Below are 17,950 nucleotides of genomic sequence, written 5' to 3' on the forward strand. Positions count from 1 at the left end.
TTGTTTTTATTAAGACCGTTCTTTCATAACAAAGTACTGTATCTAGGCCCAATTCTGCACAAATGGATTTACAGACATGCTGATTCCTTTCAGGTCGCGACTCTTGATGCTGAAGTTAGATAGTACCACTTTCTCCTCTGGGCTGACTTTGAGAACAGTATATGAAAATTTGTACAGATCTGAATAGAAACATACATGTTTTAAATGCTCTATATAAGCACAGAGGATGTTCTGCTTTAGTTTACACTTCTGTAAATGCAGAATAAATCTTACTGGCAGAAGAAACTGGATTTAATCATGACGATGTTAGACAACCCTTCCTCCTGTTGAAGGCGACTTTGGCAGAACCAAGCCTTTAGGTTAGAATTGCATATTAAAAATGGGAATAGAACCTGACTGGCACGGATTTTTCTGTTTGTTTTTAACATCTGTAGCCCAAAAGTTCAGCCTTAAGGAGACTAAGCCTAGGCCCCTGAATCCAATAACTCCCAGAGTTACCTAATAGGAAACACTAGACACAGGGACCCATATGGAATTTAGACTATGTGAGTTGAGGCTTACACAGCTATATTGCAGCACTCTAAAATACTCCACTCTGCTTTTCCAAAGTGTCCTATTGTTATGGGCTCTTAGACTTAGTGACTTGGCATTAGTCATATAATCCTCTGAATCTAGATCATTTATTTGTAATATCCGAGTCTCAGCAGCCATTGCTTCCTAATTATTTTCCAGTCCTGTCTAATACCTGTGTGACTTCTTTTCCCAGGCTTGTTTCCACAAGGTATTTAGAAATATTGCTCACCTCTAGAAAATGAATAGTATCAATGATTATGTGTACACAAATGTCTTGGTGTTTAGCTGAACCAGGGTTAACTTTTCTTGATATGATTTTTGAAATTGGCATAGGGTTTCCACAAGCCTTTAAGCAGATGTTTTAGGATATTGTTGTAAGAATTCAATGGAACAGAGATTTTGCTGGTGGGTTAGAGTATGTATTGGGGTGAGGGAGAGAAAACTAAATATACAGCAACTTTGAAATGAATGCCTATGGTTCCAGCATTCTGGATGCTATGCTAACAAGTAGGCTAAACTTGAATGTCCCCCAGCACTCCAGTTTGGAATAGCTCCCAGCTTTGGAATATAACATGCTTGCATTTGTATCTAGAATACAACTGGGATTCTCATGTTCAATAATCAGAAGGAGGGAGTGTGAGTGAGGGAAACAGCTGCATATCTCTGGCACTAGGCTTTGCATACTGACCCTTGTTATGTAACCTCCATGCTCCAGAAGTTTGAATTCATTTCAGGAGGTTGGCATGCATATGGCTGCGAAAAGTGTTAGCTAGTGAATTATTCCAATTATATAAATAGAGTAAGGGAAACCATTGCTTGTCTGATTATGAGAGTGATCTTAAGCAATAAGCACCTCTCCCATAATAAATGCAAGTATAACTCAGACTGTTTGTCTTATCCTTCCCCTTCTCTCAAAGTGGATTTGGCCAATGCCTCTGTCTAGAAGAGTGATGAGAGTGGATGGTCGTGATTGCTAGGAGAAATTGTTGCTGTGTGGGGAGATAAAAGGTTTTAATAAAAAGAACTTGGAGAAGAACTAGCCAATGGCTTGTAAAGAATAAGAAGCTGTTGCAGCGCCAAAGGGGAATGGAAAAGATTGCAGGTCAGTTGTGCCTGCTATACCATTTCTGAAGTGTCATAACCCGGGTAATCAATCATAAGGCTTTATTTTGTGGCTGTTGGTTGCACAGGGTTCCTGAAAGCTGGATTCCCACTGCTTGCATTTTGTAGTGAGATGCTGATGCTTGCAGGAGCCAAGCAGAGAGAATCCTCCCTAAGAAAATAATTTGGGGTAAGCTGTTCTACTTTCTGCAAGCTGGACCATTGCAGCAGGCAGTATTCTTTGTAGATGTTTTTATTCTATCAGACTTGTTCTAGTGCTTTTAAATAGTATTTCATAAGGACTTTAGCCATCAACACCAGATGAGAGGAAACATTCTGCTACGTGTGAGATTGGCAAACTCTTTGGGTTTGCAAGGGAGTGCAGAATTCACCATATGTAAAATGCTGTTCTTAGTAGTTGACTGATCTTACATGAAGCTTTAGCTTTACAAAGTTTTGGCCAGTTTAAAAACTGTAGTGCTTGATCATTCCTGGGCATGACAGGTGTGAAAATACTCAAAGTGCTGAAAGGTTTCCTTTTGCAGGTTTCTTTGGGGTTTTTTTCTGATGCTGAAGAAGCTTGTGCCTTCTTTTCTCGAATGTACAGGCTGGCATGCTCCTAACTGGCTGTTGACCTTTAAAACAAACAAGAAAAGCCCCATCAAAAGCAGGCACTGGAAGGAATAGTGAAGCAGGGAACTTGAATTTTCTGCATATGGCACAGTTGGCCTGATGGAGTTTTTTGTGATGATGTTGTCTTTAGACTTGTATTCCACTATTGGGTAGGAATCCTATCAGCCTGGGATCTGAAAATGGGTTAAATATATATCTGTGAATGCTGCTTGTGGCACCGTGAGGGAAAGAGTGTATAGTTTGTGGGCATACTGGGTAGAAAGTTGGGGCCTCTATAGCCTATCTGGGCACACTGGAAACTGGCCCATATCAGTAATATACATGAAAGATGAGAAACTGTCCCTATGTCTATATAGATGCCTTTGTAAATCCTGCACTAGGAGGCTTTGTTGGAATGGCACAAAGATTCCACAGGATAGTCTTAGAAACAGCCTAATAAGCATCATCAGTGGGAGTAAAAGTCTGGGCCTTGCATCAAGCAGTATCCCATCATCTTTTTTTGTCACTTGGGATTTTGTAATAAACTGACAAGTTCTTCTTAGGCGCTTTCTGCTGAGGCAGCACAGAGTCCTAGTGTCAGCAAAGGCCTGTGAACTCTAGCAGAAGCCTGAGCAAGTAGAAGACTTGACACAAGGGCTTAGATGTGTGAGGAGAGTGGCTGGAGCAAGACTTGTATGGCAGATCTTCCTGTTGGAGACGTGGCTACTGCATTTGAAGAAGGTGTCCTGACAGCAAAGCTGATCTACCTTTGCTTAAAAAACAAGAACAAACAAAAAAAGCCCAACAAATAACACATTGCCTGTGGCAATGCTGGTTTTATGTAAAGGATGTTACCAATGTGGTTATCTTGGTTAAAAAGTATCAGTAAAATTATTCTGAATTCTGATCTGAGATCCTGGTTGGCTTGGGGAAGTTTATATCAGATTACTTCCACAGGGTCCAGTTGGAGAGACTTTTGGGCTGGCTTCATTGTGACATTGACTGCAATAATTGACTGATGGATTCCCAGGATCATTTTATGTTATATCAGTACTGCATTTGTTCACTGAAATTTGTCGTCATCAACTTTTAAAGTTGACCTAAACTGGTATTTTAGGCAGGTCAATTCTCAACTTTCTGTTGTTTCTCCCCTCTACCAAGGTAAAGTTGGATGGGAAATGGAAGAACAGTTTTGTGACACTTTTGAAACTGTTTCTGTTTAACAGGATTTAAGACATAGCTAAAGTAATCTTATTTCCCCCTTACTACCGTTTTCCTCTGGTTTTTGGCCAATCGATGCAATAAAATGAACTAATGCCTTCTTACCCCCTCACTAATTCTAAACTGCTGTTTGTGTGGATGTTTTTCTTTTCAGTGTAACCACCCCATCAGAGTTTCTTTTTCTTACTTTAAATTTTTACAAAGTAAAAAATATTTTAAGTTACAGATTGTTTTGGAAATAATGCAGCAAAATACAAGGAAAGAAAAAAAAAAAGAATGCAATACTATAATTCCTTTGTATTTATATGGAAGAGGGGGTGAAAACATTAAAGGTGTTATGAAAATGATTTTAAAAACCCATTGAAATTAAAAGCATTTCACAAATAATGTTGAACTAAAAAAAAAAAAAAATTACCAGGTGAGATGTTTTCATGCTGAATCTAATTTTCCATGTAGTTAAAAAGACTGGTTTTGTTGTTAGCTGTACAGCTCCTGCACGTGCTACAAAAGCAGCCTACTTATCATAGTGCTTGTTCCAAAGACCAAAATTCACTTTGTAAACAAGAAAGCTTGAATACTGAAAGAAAACAATTGCAGTCATTACATTTAAGCTGTGTCTGGACAGCTCACTTCTGCCTACTCTATTAAAAAAAATCATCATAGTGGAGTAAGCAGATAATCACAGCAAAATACTCATTCCTTTCTTTGAGGTGGTGTCATCAGTAAGGAAGGAAAAGTGAGGCAGTTCAAATCAGAAGCAGATTCAAAGTTAGCACTTTCTTTGGATGAGTGTGGCAGTTTGTTTTTCTCAGCTGTTAATTTTCTCAGGTAGGGTGCTATCCATTATGCTCAATCCAAATGTTAAACCTGTCTTAGAATCATAATTATATTGTGTGCTCTGGGCTTATAAGAGATAAGGTTGATTAGCTGGATATTACATTCTGTTTTCTCATCATGGGCAAGAGGAAGTCATGTTGTACCACCTTTGGGGCCACATTTGAAGTTTTTGTTTAAAGGTGGTTAAAATCATAGGTAGACAGTATCCCTGAACTCCATTCAGAGTAGTAATGAGGAACTTTTCTAGGGGCAGTCAGATCATCTATTGATTGTTCCCTAATCTATACCACCTGCTCCCTCCAAGGATTAAGTCACCTTTGAAACTCGCTTTCATCTTTGTACTGGGAATAGGAGGATAGAGTCAGCAATGTTTCAGATGCATCAAGGTACCACCTCTGTATCCCATTGATGGATGTAATGTAAAAATATTTTTTCCTACCTTTAATGAAGGAAAGAGTGAAAAGGACTCCCGAAGTGTTCACCTTTTCTTGTTTCTTTAATTTTTAATTTATTATTTTTTTTCTTTATTATTTTATTTTCCTGAATTATTTTTTCTTTTTTTTTAATTTTTCCCATACTAGTTTCTCAAGAAATAAGGCAGATAGATCTGTGTCTCTGTTGGAATTTCAAAATAAACTTTGACAAGTCGTTCTTAGGTGCTTTCTATCATTTGCTTTTTGATGGGAATTCAGTTTTGTCCCATCTAAATTTTACCAATGACTCCCCTGAAGGAGAGGGCAACGATAGCTGCTGAATGTGTGTTCTTCAGAGGATGTGTCTGTTTTATTAGGTTCCTTTTCCTGCTATTACTGTGGGTTTGCAGTGGCTACCAGAAAGTCTTGTACTGTCCTTTTGAAGCAGCTTGTTCATAACATTATTTTCTATTGTTGGGGAAATTTAAAAACAATGCATGACAAAGACTCTTCTGGCAGCCACACTAAACAGATTTTGAGCAGTTTATTAAACTAGGGACAGACTTGAACCAGGCTCTGGGAACTTCTGTCTCCCCGAATTTTTGAAAACTTCAGATTGAGGCCTCCATGTACATCTTGCTAGTAGAGACTCCTCTTTAGTGTTAAAATGTATTTTATCAGAACATCCCATTAAAATATAATGGGTTTGAGTCCAAACATCAGCATACAAGTAATAAAAAACTGAATAGTGCATACAATAAAGAAAACTGGGTAACAGAATCAGGCCTCAAATCAAGATACACTAAAGATGTCCAAGAATTGTTGCTATAGGTTTAGAGGGGAAATTTTGCTTAAGAAAAAAGCTAAAAATTTGAGGTCCCTTTCATGGATACAATTCCCAAAGTTGTGAAGAATGAATTGTTGGTGCCAGTTTTTACACAGTATAGCTCCATAGTTATCTTTGTTATGCTGACTATGTAATTTTTTTGGGCATGTGTCTGTAGAAGGCTGGTGTTGAGTCTGTAACACTGACACTCTGATATCTTTTCCTCCTCTTTCAGCTAAGCAACTATTGGTAAAGATCAAAGAAAGGGAGGAGGAGGGCTGACAAGAAACAGTGTATGAGAGATGCCTGCACAACTTTAATAAATAAAAAGGGGTTAAGGCTTCAAATCTCTTGCAGGATATCTGTGCATGTGGGGCCCTGTTTTGCTGTAAGAAGCTACATTACAGCACACTATCTTATTTAGACCTATATGAATCTGTTACTTTGAATATTAATATATATTAACAAAATAAAATTATAAATCACTAGAAATACCTGAGAATATTTAACAGTTGCTAATCTACCAGAAACCACTTATTTTTCAGCTCTGTTCTTTGTTTCCTTCCACAGCAAAATTAGATTTGTGGCTTCTAATGTTGGTGTCTAGCTTGTTTCACTTTCCAGTTCACAAGAGTTGAGGAATATATGATAAGAATATAACTTTCTTTCCCTCCAGAAAGCAGCAACTCTACATTGAAACGTAACAAGATAAAATGGAAAGCAGAAGATAATGAATACAAGGTAAAAATTCTTTCACAGTTTGAAATATTGTCAGCTAAAATAAAGCTTTTCAGGGTTATGTAAATAGTAAAAATGTTTGAAACAGAGGTGGATCAGGAGAGGAGCATTATGAGACATGACACTTCCCAATACACTGAGAAGATATGACACTGTGTTTCTTCTTCTTGAGTAGAGACAAGCTACAGTTCTGTATGAGGGGCTGGAGGTGAGGTGGTGGACTCTCTTCTAAAGCCCTGCTCACTCTGACCCTATAGATGCAGCATGCTCAGGCCTTGTGTTAATGCTACAGATGTTACCCCAATAGATTTGTGTCAAAACTTACCTTTTTCAAAATTTATGTGCTGGCTGTCCAAACATTTGGCAAGCTCTCGTTAAGAATATGCCCACCTAGGGCTTTTTATGCCATATACTTTTAAATTATTTATACTTTCTTGCAGCCTCCTTGCTATGTTTCAGGTGAGTGTGAATAAAACTAACAGTAACTAAGTACAAATGTAAAAGTCCTGAAGTTGTGATTTAGTGTATATGTAACTGAGTGTGTCTCAACTTTGTTGGTCTTTCAGGATGTAAAACAACAGTAGCATTACTGATTAGTGACTTATGGTACACTAAAATCAGAAGAAAAATTAATCTAAAATTTAGGTCATAAATAACCTACCAATTGTGGACTGGTGTATATGTAAAAATACAGGTAACTATGGTGTGGCATGAAATTTTTATTAATACAGGCTTGTGATGTTCCTCCTGCTTGCAAACAGTGAACATGTAAACAAGTTCTGTAGTTCATTACAAGCAAAATGCCCATCAGTGCTCTGTGCTTTTTCTTTCAGCTAAAATGGTAATCTAACTGTTGTGGGATTCTACAGGAAAAACACTGTGGGCAAATTATATGGACGTGTGAGCAAAGCCTGATCTCTTCATTACTGCAGGTGAGACTTCCCACTGCTCTGATATGGCAGCTCTGTCCTTGGGTGTCCTGGAGATTCCTCTGAGCGAGGCAGTGCTGTTGACTGGTTCTCTTAGCCAGGAACGTGGGGTCTGCCTGGGAAAAGGGCTATCAACAATCCAAGGTCATCTGTGCCTGTTCTCACTGTTTGTTGCTTTTGCTGGTAGCTGATAAAGGCCCAACGTCTGAGTAACAGGAGCAGCCAGGGAAGCCTGTATGGCTTCATCCTGTTTTTGCAATACACTCCCTGCCAAGCTGTACCAAGAGCTCACGGCCTGCAGAGCAGGAATGGGCCTATATATCCAACAAAACAGGACCAGAGGGACTCATTAAACTTCTAAACATGACCTCAAACAGGGTTTCTTAATTATTTGAAAATGTCACCAGTTTGCATTAGAAAATCTCAGGGCTTTCTAGAGCTTGGCCAGATTTTGGTACCTTCTCTCAGTAATACAAATCTATCTCCTGTTCTGCAGTGCGATACGGTCCTAGGCTGTTTTTTTCTTATATGTGAAGCAAAATCATTATCCCACAAGCGAATACTGCCCATCCTACAGGAAGAACTCAAGTGTTTGCCATCAAGCAAATATCACAGCAACAAGAAAAGTCAAGCCAGAAATCATCGTAGTAGTGAGATGGGGTGTAGATTGCTAGTCTGTGGTCACCAGTTCAGGTGCATGCTATGCCATTTGCCATTTATTTCTTTGCAGCACACACATCAACTGTGCGCTTGTGACAAGTTGGCAGTTTGTGGTTAGCTTTTCCTGTGAGCAGTGAGAGGTACTAAGCAGGGAGGTTATGACGTTGCATTCAATGTCACCTGGACCACTATATATTAAATAATATAATGTAATATGATAATGGAAACGTTCTTTAAGATTACTTCCCAGAACTGTTTTGGGATAGATCTCAGCATCTTGGAAACTCTCCAGCTGACAGAAAGCTTATTTCTCCTAAGCAGTGCCTGTAACCAAATGGCTTAGATTGCTTTGATGGAAGAGATACTTCCCTCCAGGGATATACGCCTGGCACAGTACCTAAGTTGACCTAGTAGCGGGAATAAGTAAAGTTTCAGAAAGAGGGACACTAGACAGATCCTAAATTTTAACTTTTTGCAAACTTCTGATGAATCCTTAATGAACAGAAAACCGCTGCATTACACTTATGTACCTGTCCTCACTATGAGTAACAGTCATACTCTTTCTGTTCTCCATTCCTCTTCCTTTTCTCTTTTGCCCCAGTATTGGAAAGTTTTATTTTGTAAAGTAGTTGAGCAAGAGAGATTTTGGTTGTCTTTACTTTTTCAAGTTCAGTCCAGGAAGATTGCTATTTCTACTTCTGGTAATGTCTTACAAACATCACTGTTTTCATTATGTTATTCATTAAGTTGGGAATGAAAATGTTTTTCTAGTTTTTCTCACTTTTCCCTCTGCTTTGACAGTAGTGTCTTTTAATTGTCTTTAGTTGAGTTTCTTCTGGATGTATAGATGCAAAGAATGGCGATGTAGGCTTGATTTTGGTGGTGCTCGTTTGTGTTTTTTAGAATGATGGAGCATGCCTGGAGGGAAATGAGGCTTTTGGGAGTGGGAGAAAAGTATGAGATGACAAAGTTGACATTGCTATCAGACAAGTAAAAAACGTGTTTGATTCTGCTCTTGTTGGCACCTAATTTACACTGGAGCAATTTCGTGAACTTCAGTGAGTTTACTTCTGAGAGTGAAATCAGTATCTGAGAGTGAGATCAGGATTGACACCTCTTAAATCACTTGGGTCATGCTCCATAATTCATTCGCAAGTTCCTTTAATTAGTTGCAGGTAAACCCAGGCTTCCTGGAGTTCGCCGCCTCCCCAGGAATGGGCTCTGCCTGCTGCTCCCTGCCGCGCTCCGGGATCCAGCCTCCGCCTTCTGTCCCACCGCAGGGCTGCATGTCCGGTGGAACGCGGGTCAGGGCTCTTCCCCTCGCGGCTCCCTGTGTCGGACGGAGACGGGGCCCGGCTCCCGGCGCGCCACAAGTTGCTCTGTGGGAGAAAGGAGCGGGGCTGTGCAGGGCCGGCCGGGCGGTCCGGCCGCCGCGTGTTATGTAAGGGCGCAGGGGCTGCGGGCCGGGATGACTGACAGGGAGAGGGAAATTCCTGGGGGAGGGGGAGCGGGAGCGGCGCTGCCCTGAAGCCGCTGCCAGAACCGGCGGCTCACGGAGACCTGCGGGGAGCGCGGCCGTGCAGAAAGGGAAGCAGCGTGCGGAGCGAGCGGGCAGCGCGGGCTCGTTCCCCCAGCGGGGCAAGCCACCTGGGAAACCGGGGGCTAGCGGCGGCGGTGCGAGAGGACGAGGAGCGAGCCCGGCTTCCCCTCTCCCGGCGCGGCGCGTTCGAGCCGGGGCCGGAGCGCGGCGGGGAATGCCTCGCTGGAGCCCGGGGTGCCCCCGGCGCGGCGGCGGCCCCGGCGGCGGCGCTGCCCCTTTAAGACCTGCTCGCCGCCAGTTCCAGGGAGAGGGAGTGACCTCTGGGCTTTGACAGCTCCCCTAATAACTAGCAGCGCCCCGGCCCCGCCCCCGCCGCGCCATTGGCTGGCGGGCCGGTATGCCGCGCTGCCATTGGCTGGCCGCTTCCCCTGAGCGAACCTTTAGAACTCCGAGACACAATATTCTGTTACATTGTAGCAAAATGGCGACTGTCATTCACAACCCCCTGAAAGCGTAAGTAGGAATCAAAAATGTACATATTCCGCGTGGTTTAAATATGAAAAAAGGCGCCTTTCCGGCGCCGGCTGCCAGCCGGAGCCGGGTGCCGGCAGCCTCTCGGCGGGTCCCTCCTACCGCCCTCCTTTCTGCCCCAGCGGCTCGCTCGTTTTTTGTGCAACACATCCCCGCGGCTCGCGCCGAAATTAACGAGGAAAAAATTGTTGGGTTAATTGGCTCCCGGGCGCGGGGCGGGGGGCGTCGGGCCGGGGGGCGGCGGCGGGGAGCCCGCCCGGCGCTCCCGGAGCTCAGCGCGGGGTCGGCGGCGGCCGCGTCCCGCAGGGGTGCGCGCACTTGACAGCGTCCTGCCCCCGCTGCCCCGGCGGGCTGGCCTCGCCACCGCGCTCGGCGGGGCACCGACCGGCCCGCGGGGGCGCTCGGTGCGCGGTGCCTCCGCGCTCCCACCGCGGCTCGGAGTTGCCTCGGCAAATCTTTGGGGAGTTGGGATGTCTTGACGAAGCGACCCCCCTCCCTTCTCGGCTGGGCGGTCGGAAAGCGGAGCGGCGGGGGCTCTGCCGGTGCGCCTCGGCGCCCGTGCAGGAGAGGGAGCGGAGAGGCGAGGCAGGGAAGCAGACTTGGGTGAAATGAATGACTCGGGACTGCCGGTCGCTGGTTTTGGGCAGGAAGTCCGGAGATCTGTTTTGCATATGACAGGCTTTCGCTTTTCAAAGTGGCAAAGAGAGTTGATTGTGTTTCCATCTTGAGAGCGGGCACAAGCCGCCGAGGGCTGTACGGACGGGGTCTGACCCCAGCTTGAGAGAGGGAGGGGGCAGGTACTTCTGCTGCGGAGGTATTCCGGGGCTCCCGGTCTGGAACTAAGGCTGATTTCTGAGGGGCACCGCGGGAGCCGGTTGTCGTCTTCTGGATCGCGTCCTTTATTTTCCTTGTGGTCTGCAGCGCACGCCGCTAATCCCCGAAGGCATTAGGGAGAGTGGGATTTGGCACCGTATGTGGGGAGCGGAGCTATCTTAACTTTTTTCAAACGACTTCCCTGCTAACGGGGGCAGCGCTCTTCCTAGTGAAGCAGGGAAGCAGAGTACCTGGCGGTGACGCTTCGCTTGCACTTTCTGGCTGCGCTGAGTGGGTGTTTTTATACCTTTGAGTTTTGTGAGATGAAATTAGGGCTGCGAGGTTTTTTCTTTTTCTTTCTTTTTTATTTTTTTTTCCCGGCTCGAGGTCTCTCCGCCTGGAGTTGGAAAAACACTTGAAGGTTTTTCCAGGATTTCTGCCGCTGTGTCTCTGCGATCCAGAGGGAAAGAAAAGCCTCGAGCTGGGAAGGGGTGCTGACATGTTTATCAGCTTTCCTGCTCCGTCCTGGCAGAAAAACCTTTGCTTTCATTTACTCGCCCTCTCGGATATAAAAATCCGCGGGGAGAGGGGAGCGCAGTTTCAGGGGGTTAATCGAAGAAGTCCGAGTGTCCTCATGGGTGGGTGACGAGGGACTGAACGCGCTCTGAAAACCGCGCGGCAGAGGCAGCGTTTCTCCCCCGCGTTCGACGGCAGGTTTACGCTTGTGCAGGCGACAGCGATTTCTCCCCGCGCCCCTCCCGGCCGCCGGGCGCTGCCGGGCGCCGGCAGAGCACCCCGGGGCCGCACCGCCCGGCTTTGCACCTGGGCACGGAGCACCGCGGATGCGTGCGCCGTTCGCGGCTGCTGCCGGTAGCGGGGAAGCCCGGGCTCGGGGGCCTCCGGGGACGGCGAGAGGGAGGCGGGGAGCTCCCAGGAGCGGCCACGGGAGCACGGCCGGCGGCCCCGGCCCCCGCCCCGCCGGCGGACGGGACCTTGCCGCCTCGCCTCGCACTTCGTGGCACCGTGGGGCTCCCGGCAGCCGCGGCGCTCTCTGCCGAAGGGCCGCTTGTGCCGAAATGAATCGGGGCCCGATCCCGCTGCTGCTAAAGTCTGGGAGGACAGGATGAGGCCATTTATAATTAGCTCCCTTCTCCTCCCCTCGCCCCTGGGGGGTGTGAGAGGAGGAAACAATAGACATCAAGTGCTGGTTTCGCTTTTCTCTGTGTGCCTTTTAAAGTATTAAGGCTATGTGGAGGAAGTAGAATTGGTACTGGCTGTCTGACACCATCTGTAATTTTGTTGACAACTTGTTTAATAAAACATTTTATAATTTTCACTTATTCTTTAAAGTTGCTGATCGGGAAAAAATACACATGTAAATAAATTATGCATGGGATAAATTAGGACAAAAGCAGTAGGACACATAATAGGGGAGGGATGCAGTCCACATTGTTTTATCCTCATGTGTCCTTCCTGACAATGAACGGGAGCTGAATGACATTTGCATTTCCTCTGTCTGCGTTTTGATTGTATCTCAGAACCCACAAACGCCCCCTACAGAAACCGGCCACACAAAGGTTTTGCTCCGAAATGGGGGACAATGTAGGGACTGAGAAATCCTGGCTCAGGTATCAAGCAGCTCCCTGTGTATGCTTGTGCATTTAGGAGTGTCTAATATTCAGTTTGTCTCTGGCACTTGGACACACATGTGGCCTTGTTCATGCTACACTACTCTTTCTGAATAATGTATTCCAGTACCTGAGCATCTATGGGAATGCATTTCATAGAACAGCTCAGTGTGTGGAGTCCCTTATTAATGATTGGTTTCTCCCTATTCAACTTGCCTCTTTCTCTGTCACTTTTTGGTTCTCTTTTGGTGCTTTCTTCCCTTTGCTCTTCTCCACTTCCTCTGGTGCACCAGTTTACCTGACATGACTGTCTGTTATTTCTGCCATTTATTAGCTTGTTGTTTACCAACACGGTGCTACAGACAAAAATATCTGAGATCTAAGTTTAACAGATCTGCAAGGTAAAGGTAGCAGGTGTTTGGACAAGCACATGCTTCTTCATCTGTAGAAATGGCAGTATTCTGACAGCTTTGATGGGACAGCAGTGGATTCAAAGTGCTGAAGTTGTTGATGCTTTTTTTCCCCCACTAGTTTGTGTGTGTATCTCCATATTTTTTGTTTCCATCTTCTTCTTTGGATATTTTAATATGAAGACATTTGAGTGGTACAGTTGAAGAAACAAATGCATTTAGAAAGTATTCTGAATTACTTCAAATGTCAGTCAGAAATCTCAGTGGACTTTGTAAACATTAATTAATTAAACCTCTCAACGCCCCTGTGAAGAAAGGATTATTGCCTTTGTTTTATGGATGGCTAAACTAGGACAAAGTGGTTCAGAATCTCTCTAAAAGATGAAGTCTAGAATGCAGGCATTCAACTTCCAGTTTTAGCATTTAGTCCCATTTCCTCCATCTCTGCCTTATTAGTGATGTGCATATGGTACCATAATGCACTTAATGTAATTAAGACCTTGTAATTTACACAGCCTTGTCTAGAAGCAGAGCTGGTTTCCTCCCGCCCCTTCTCTGTCTTTACTCCCACGAATGACTTTTATTTCGGGTTGTCAATTAAACACACTAAGTGGAACATAGGTTGTTACCATTTCAGCATGTGAGGTCCCCCGTGCCGTGTAGCGCTCTGCCGGACACTCACCAGACAGCTGTTGCCTCCCAGGAGTTTAGAAGTGCCAGTGCTCTCCCTTCTGCTCAGGGCAGCGATCTCGCTTCCATGCTGACTGCGTTGTTGGATAACTTTGATATACTTGGGGACACTTATTCTCTGCCAGGTGTTTGGGGAGCAGATCATCACAGGTTTGTGTACACAATGCTAGATCTACAGCACAGAACTGATCTACCAGGCCTGTTCTGTATCCGCATTCCCACTGCAAACACACAGCAGCAGTTGGGTTTTCAATTGCTGTACCTTCTCAGATAAAATTGCCTTGACAGCCAACCCCGACCTTTGGGCTGCCAAATGACCTTCCTTGTGATGATGAATTCTGTGTCATGAGACACCTATGAAGAAATGGTCTATGTTTGCATCCCTGTTTCACATTGGCAAGAGACCAGTGTGGGTCTTGTATGGCAAGAGTATTTCATTAGTGATTATTCTGGCTTAAACTCAGGCTGGGGACTCTTAACTGGAAGGTCCTGTATCCCATTACACATCCCTGAAACAGCCCTATGTCCTGATTAAGTGCTGATGAAGACTGATTTTTTTTTTATTTTTTTTTTTGTGGACATTGTTGTATAAGCATCTGGTTGCTGATTTTTAATATTAAAGTGAATGTATAACGTGCAGTGCTGCTTTCAGCAGGTGGAAGCAATAAAATAGACAGACAGGTTGCTAGTTCCGTGTTTACAAGTGATGTGGAGGTGATTTTAATGTGGCCTCGCAAAAGGGAATTTTCTTCTGCTTGACAGAACAGGGTTTGTTGGGCACATTAAACCATGTACCAAAATCTCTACAGCAATTCCAGTGTGGTTCTGATGTTACTTAAAACCACAAATGAGCCCTAATGTGACACACTTCAAATCAAAACTGTTGTCCACATGAAAACCATATTTTCTAATATCTCAGCAGCAGCTTTCAGAGAAAATGGGATGAATGGTACTGTGTTTACATGGGGAGATATAAGCATAAAACCAAAGTCATTGGAAGGCAGAAAGGCAAGTTGGAAGACCTAAGGATACACTGGTTTTGAATATGGGAGGCTCTGAAAAATGGCATGTTGCTTGTTACAGTGTTATGTCTGATTCCACCACTCACTAATGAATGATTAGTTGTTGCAGTGCTTTTGTAATTTTGTTTTGTTGGTCTTTCAGTCTTTCACAGTCTGTCTAGATGCATGGATGGATGAAAGATATATCTCAAAATTGCCACTGAAGAAAAAGTTTTTAAAACATATTATTTCTGGTGTATGAAAGCAATATTGAACTATATGGGTTGTACTACAGAGGCCTAAAGGTATGATTTTTTGGAGGGTGTTATAATTTCAAGGTAAGCACTTGTCCAATGGGCTGGATGCATGATGACCATTAGATAGGATTCACAGTGTCCAAGTGGGAATACTTTACACAGAAGTCAGGTACGCAGAGCAAAGTGGGATCTGTGTCAGTCTGAGTCATGGGGAAGGTCGTGTGGCTCATCCTTTGTGGAGCCTAATGAAAATTGATTTCCTCCTCTGCTTTCCTAAAACTGGAAGCATGGTATTTGAAGGTTGCTCTTGAGAGCAGACCTTGTCCATCTTGTATGTCTGTCTTCTAAAGCTTATGACAGTTGGCTGTAGCTCTTCTGTATGAGGCATTCCAAAGCCCCCACTGGCTGTGAATAAACCTTCTTTTAGCATTATAATATGCCGAATCTGGAATTTTCTCACTCTGCTTTGTCTTTCATGTCAGAGCTGAATTTCTTTGCTCAGTGGATCAATTTTACAATCTTGGTATTTATTCTGGGCTCATCACTGTGTTGTCTGTATGTGATGTTGCCTTGAGCAAGAACCATTCCTGTATTGTTTATCCCTGAGGACTTGTAGGAGTGGAATGAATCTGTTCCGGGAGTTGTTTTTTTTTTTATCCTTGGAGAGACCAACCTCTGATCTGAGGTTTCCCTGTCTGGGGTGACATACTCCCATGTGCAGACAGGCAGCACCAAGGCAGTGTTGCTTGAGGCCTGTTCTGAGGGCTTCATTAGGACTGTGCTGCTCTTCTGGCTTTGCCTGGCAATTTTGCCCAGGATGCAGAGACTGAGGAGCATTAATCACTTCCTTAGTGAAGGTCTCAGTTTTTGCACTGGTTTGTTTCTTAAAGGGAAAGTTATCTCAACAACACAATCTAAAAGGAATCATACTTTAGAATACTTTTCTTTTTCAAAACCAGAAATTTTCAGGTGGCTTCTTTTTTTAAAAATTTCTCTACAGTTTGTGGAACAAACCTATGTACTCTGGATGAGTGCATGAGAAGCAGAAAGTGGTTTTCTTCTTTCTTATTTCAAAAGAAAGAAGAGAGCTGCACAGTTGTTTTTACTGTCCAAATTGAGTGACCTGGAACACAAATATTGTAAGTGAATGCTTAAATACCTAAAATTTAAAATCCTTATTTATCTTTAATAGCCTAAATTATTCAAAGCATGATACTTTTAAAATTAATTGTTATATATGGTTTATTTCCCAGCAGAGCATATTTTAACCACAGATTCCCAGCAGATGTCTCAGAAAAGAATAATGCAGTGTCTCAATGGCTGCTGGCAAATATCCTTCTCACACCACCATCCTCTCCAGAGTGGGAATAGCAGCAGGAGTATGTCAGCACGTGTCTCGGTTTTCAGGTTACCTGCCTGAGCCGGGTGCGGTCAGAGAGTTGCGATTCCAGCCACATGGAAGGTTTTACTGACACTCCAGCCTTGTCTGAGGGGAGGCTTCACAGGGAACCAGTGGAGCAGCAAGAGCAGGGGAGGGACAGGTACTGATGAGTGTGCACTAGGTGGCTGTGATCAGCAGCGTGTGCTTGCCAAATCCCGATGCATTAATTCCATGTTCTGCTGAACTGTATCTGGGAGAGAGTCTCCTGCTCAGGTGTTGATGGGGACACTGACTACATCAGTGTTCTTCTGGTAAGAAAGGCTGGAAGTGATATTCAATGTCACAGTCTGTTGTGACAAAATTGATCCAACCTGAGGATCATCTCTCCATTCATACAAAACTGTGAGTTCTGTTAGTCTGATAACTTTCTACTTGCTTTCTGAACATTTTTATAAATGAATATAAAATTCTAACTGTAACATATATGAAATTTTACTATGCAAAAGAAAGGAACTCTATGTAACTTATAGTTTCTCTCCCTTGTTTTTGCTCAGATTCCTGTTTGTGGTACAATATACAAAGCCTTTGTTAAGACATTGTGCTAACTTTTCTACCAACACATGGTTTAATGCATCCTGCCTTTTAGTTCTCAAAAATCTAGATAGGTTGGACAGTGCAAAGAAAATCAGGTGCAGAGCAGTGAAATAAGGCCATGCCCTGAGTTGGTTAATTTCAGCCTGCCCTACCGCATCATCTGGCAGGGCTGATTTGATCTGATCAGATGTGGGCATGCTACTTCTGCCAAAATGCAAAGTACAGTGCTTATGCTGCTTTTATGCTTTGAGTTGGCTTCATGAGAGCCACAGGAAGATAGATTATGGCTGTTGGAACAAAATTCCCTCTTGAAAATGTTTTGGGTGCTTTTTATGTTTTGGAAGAGTAAGTGAACACCAGTTCAGTGCTTTGTGTCACAGGGCTGTGAAGTTTTTGGTCTGCTTCTAGGAACTTTGGATTTTCTAGTATTCCTGTGGATCTACAGCCTAATGTGACTACTGAAAGAGTTGGGAGAAAAATCATGGTGGCTGGAGTTATAGCCCAGATAATTCACTATCCAGTGAACACTGTGAAAAAGAAACTTATTGTGGGGACACAAAGTTAGTATTATTTCTTCAAGGGAAAAGTAATGTCTATATTTTCATTCCACTTCCCTTTCAAGAACAGTTTTGTAGAAAGTAATCCATAGATTTGTGACTTCTCAAGTATTTTGGTCTCAATATTTTTTCCTGAAAGACTGTGTTTAGTCAATGATGGGGACAAATACATTTTATTTTTATGATTACTTTAAAACCTGTGCAGTCTGAATAAAGAATAATGGAAACAGTGGCTCATAAAGCTATTTTACTGCTAAACTCCTTTGGTGGGCATTATATGTGAGGCTGCTCTCCTGAGTGTTCAATATCAGAAATCATATAATGAACTCACTTATATCTACAAGCTTTCCCTGACTGCTTATGCATTTTTTTTCCTGAACTACTAAAGACTGTAGGTTTTGTGTTTTCTAGAGATTGTTTATCCTCAAAGTTTTTAGTTCATTAACATATACCTATTTATGTGAAATGTGGATTAAATCATGATCACAATTTTAATTCAGAGATTAGTACCTTTTATAGCCGGGATAGTACAAATTAAGAGGCATGTGAGATGTGATGGGTGAGGTTTGGTGATGGGAACTTCTACTGCTTCATCATATCTGACTGATCCTTTAATTTTTAGGATCTGCTTCTCCACA

At 43.5% G+C, this 17,950-nt stretch overlaps 1 protein-coding gene and 1 long non-coding RNA gene across 5 annotated transcripts in view; one reads left to right on the forward strand and one right to left on the reverse strand.

The window, feature by feature from the left end:
• Positions 1-17,950, forward strand: part of DPF3 (double PHD fingers 3) — a 190,781-nt gene that overhangs the window by 12,589 nt on the left and 160,242 nt on the right. For 2 of the 4 annotated variants that reach the window (XM_030274398.4, XM_030274400.4), the window contains exon 1: positions 9,813-9,963. The exons of 1 other annotated variant lie outside the window; for it this stretch is intronic. In XM_030274398.4, the coding sequence (XP_030130258.2) occupies positions 9,848-9,963 (116 nt within the window). In that variant the 5' untranslated portion in view covers positions 9,813-9,847. Of the gene's footprint in view, positions 1-7,234; positions 7,254-9,812; positions 9,964-17,950 lie in introns of those variants that run through there. One more of the 4 variants, XM_072930061.1, reaches the window with a different exon arrangement.
• LOC115495510 (uncharacterized) lies at positions 9,055-9,787 on the reverse strand. The gene is made up of 2 exons (XR_003960745.4): positions 9,558-9,787; positions 9,055-9,289 (listed from the first exon to the last, which is right to left on the reverse strand). It is a non-coding gene; the product is annotated as an uncharacterized lncRNA (long non-coding RNA).

This window comes from Taeniopygia guttata, chromosome 5, assembly GCF_048771995.1.
Source record: "Taeniopygia guttata chromosome 5, bTaeGut7.mat, whole genome shotgun sequence".
NCBI lineage: Eukaryota > Metazoa > Chordata > Aves > Passeriformes > Estrildidae > Taeniopygia > Taeniopygia guttata.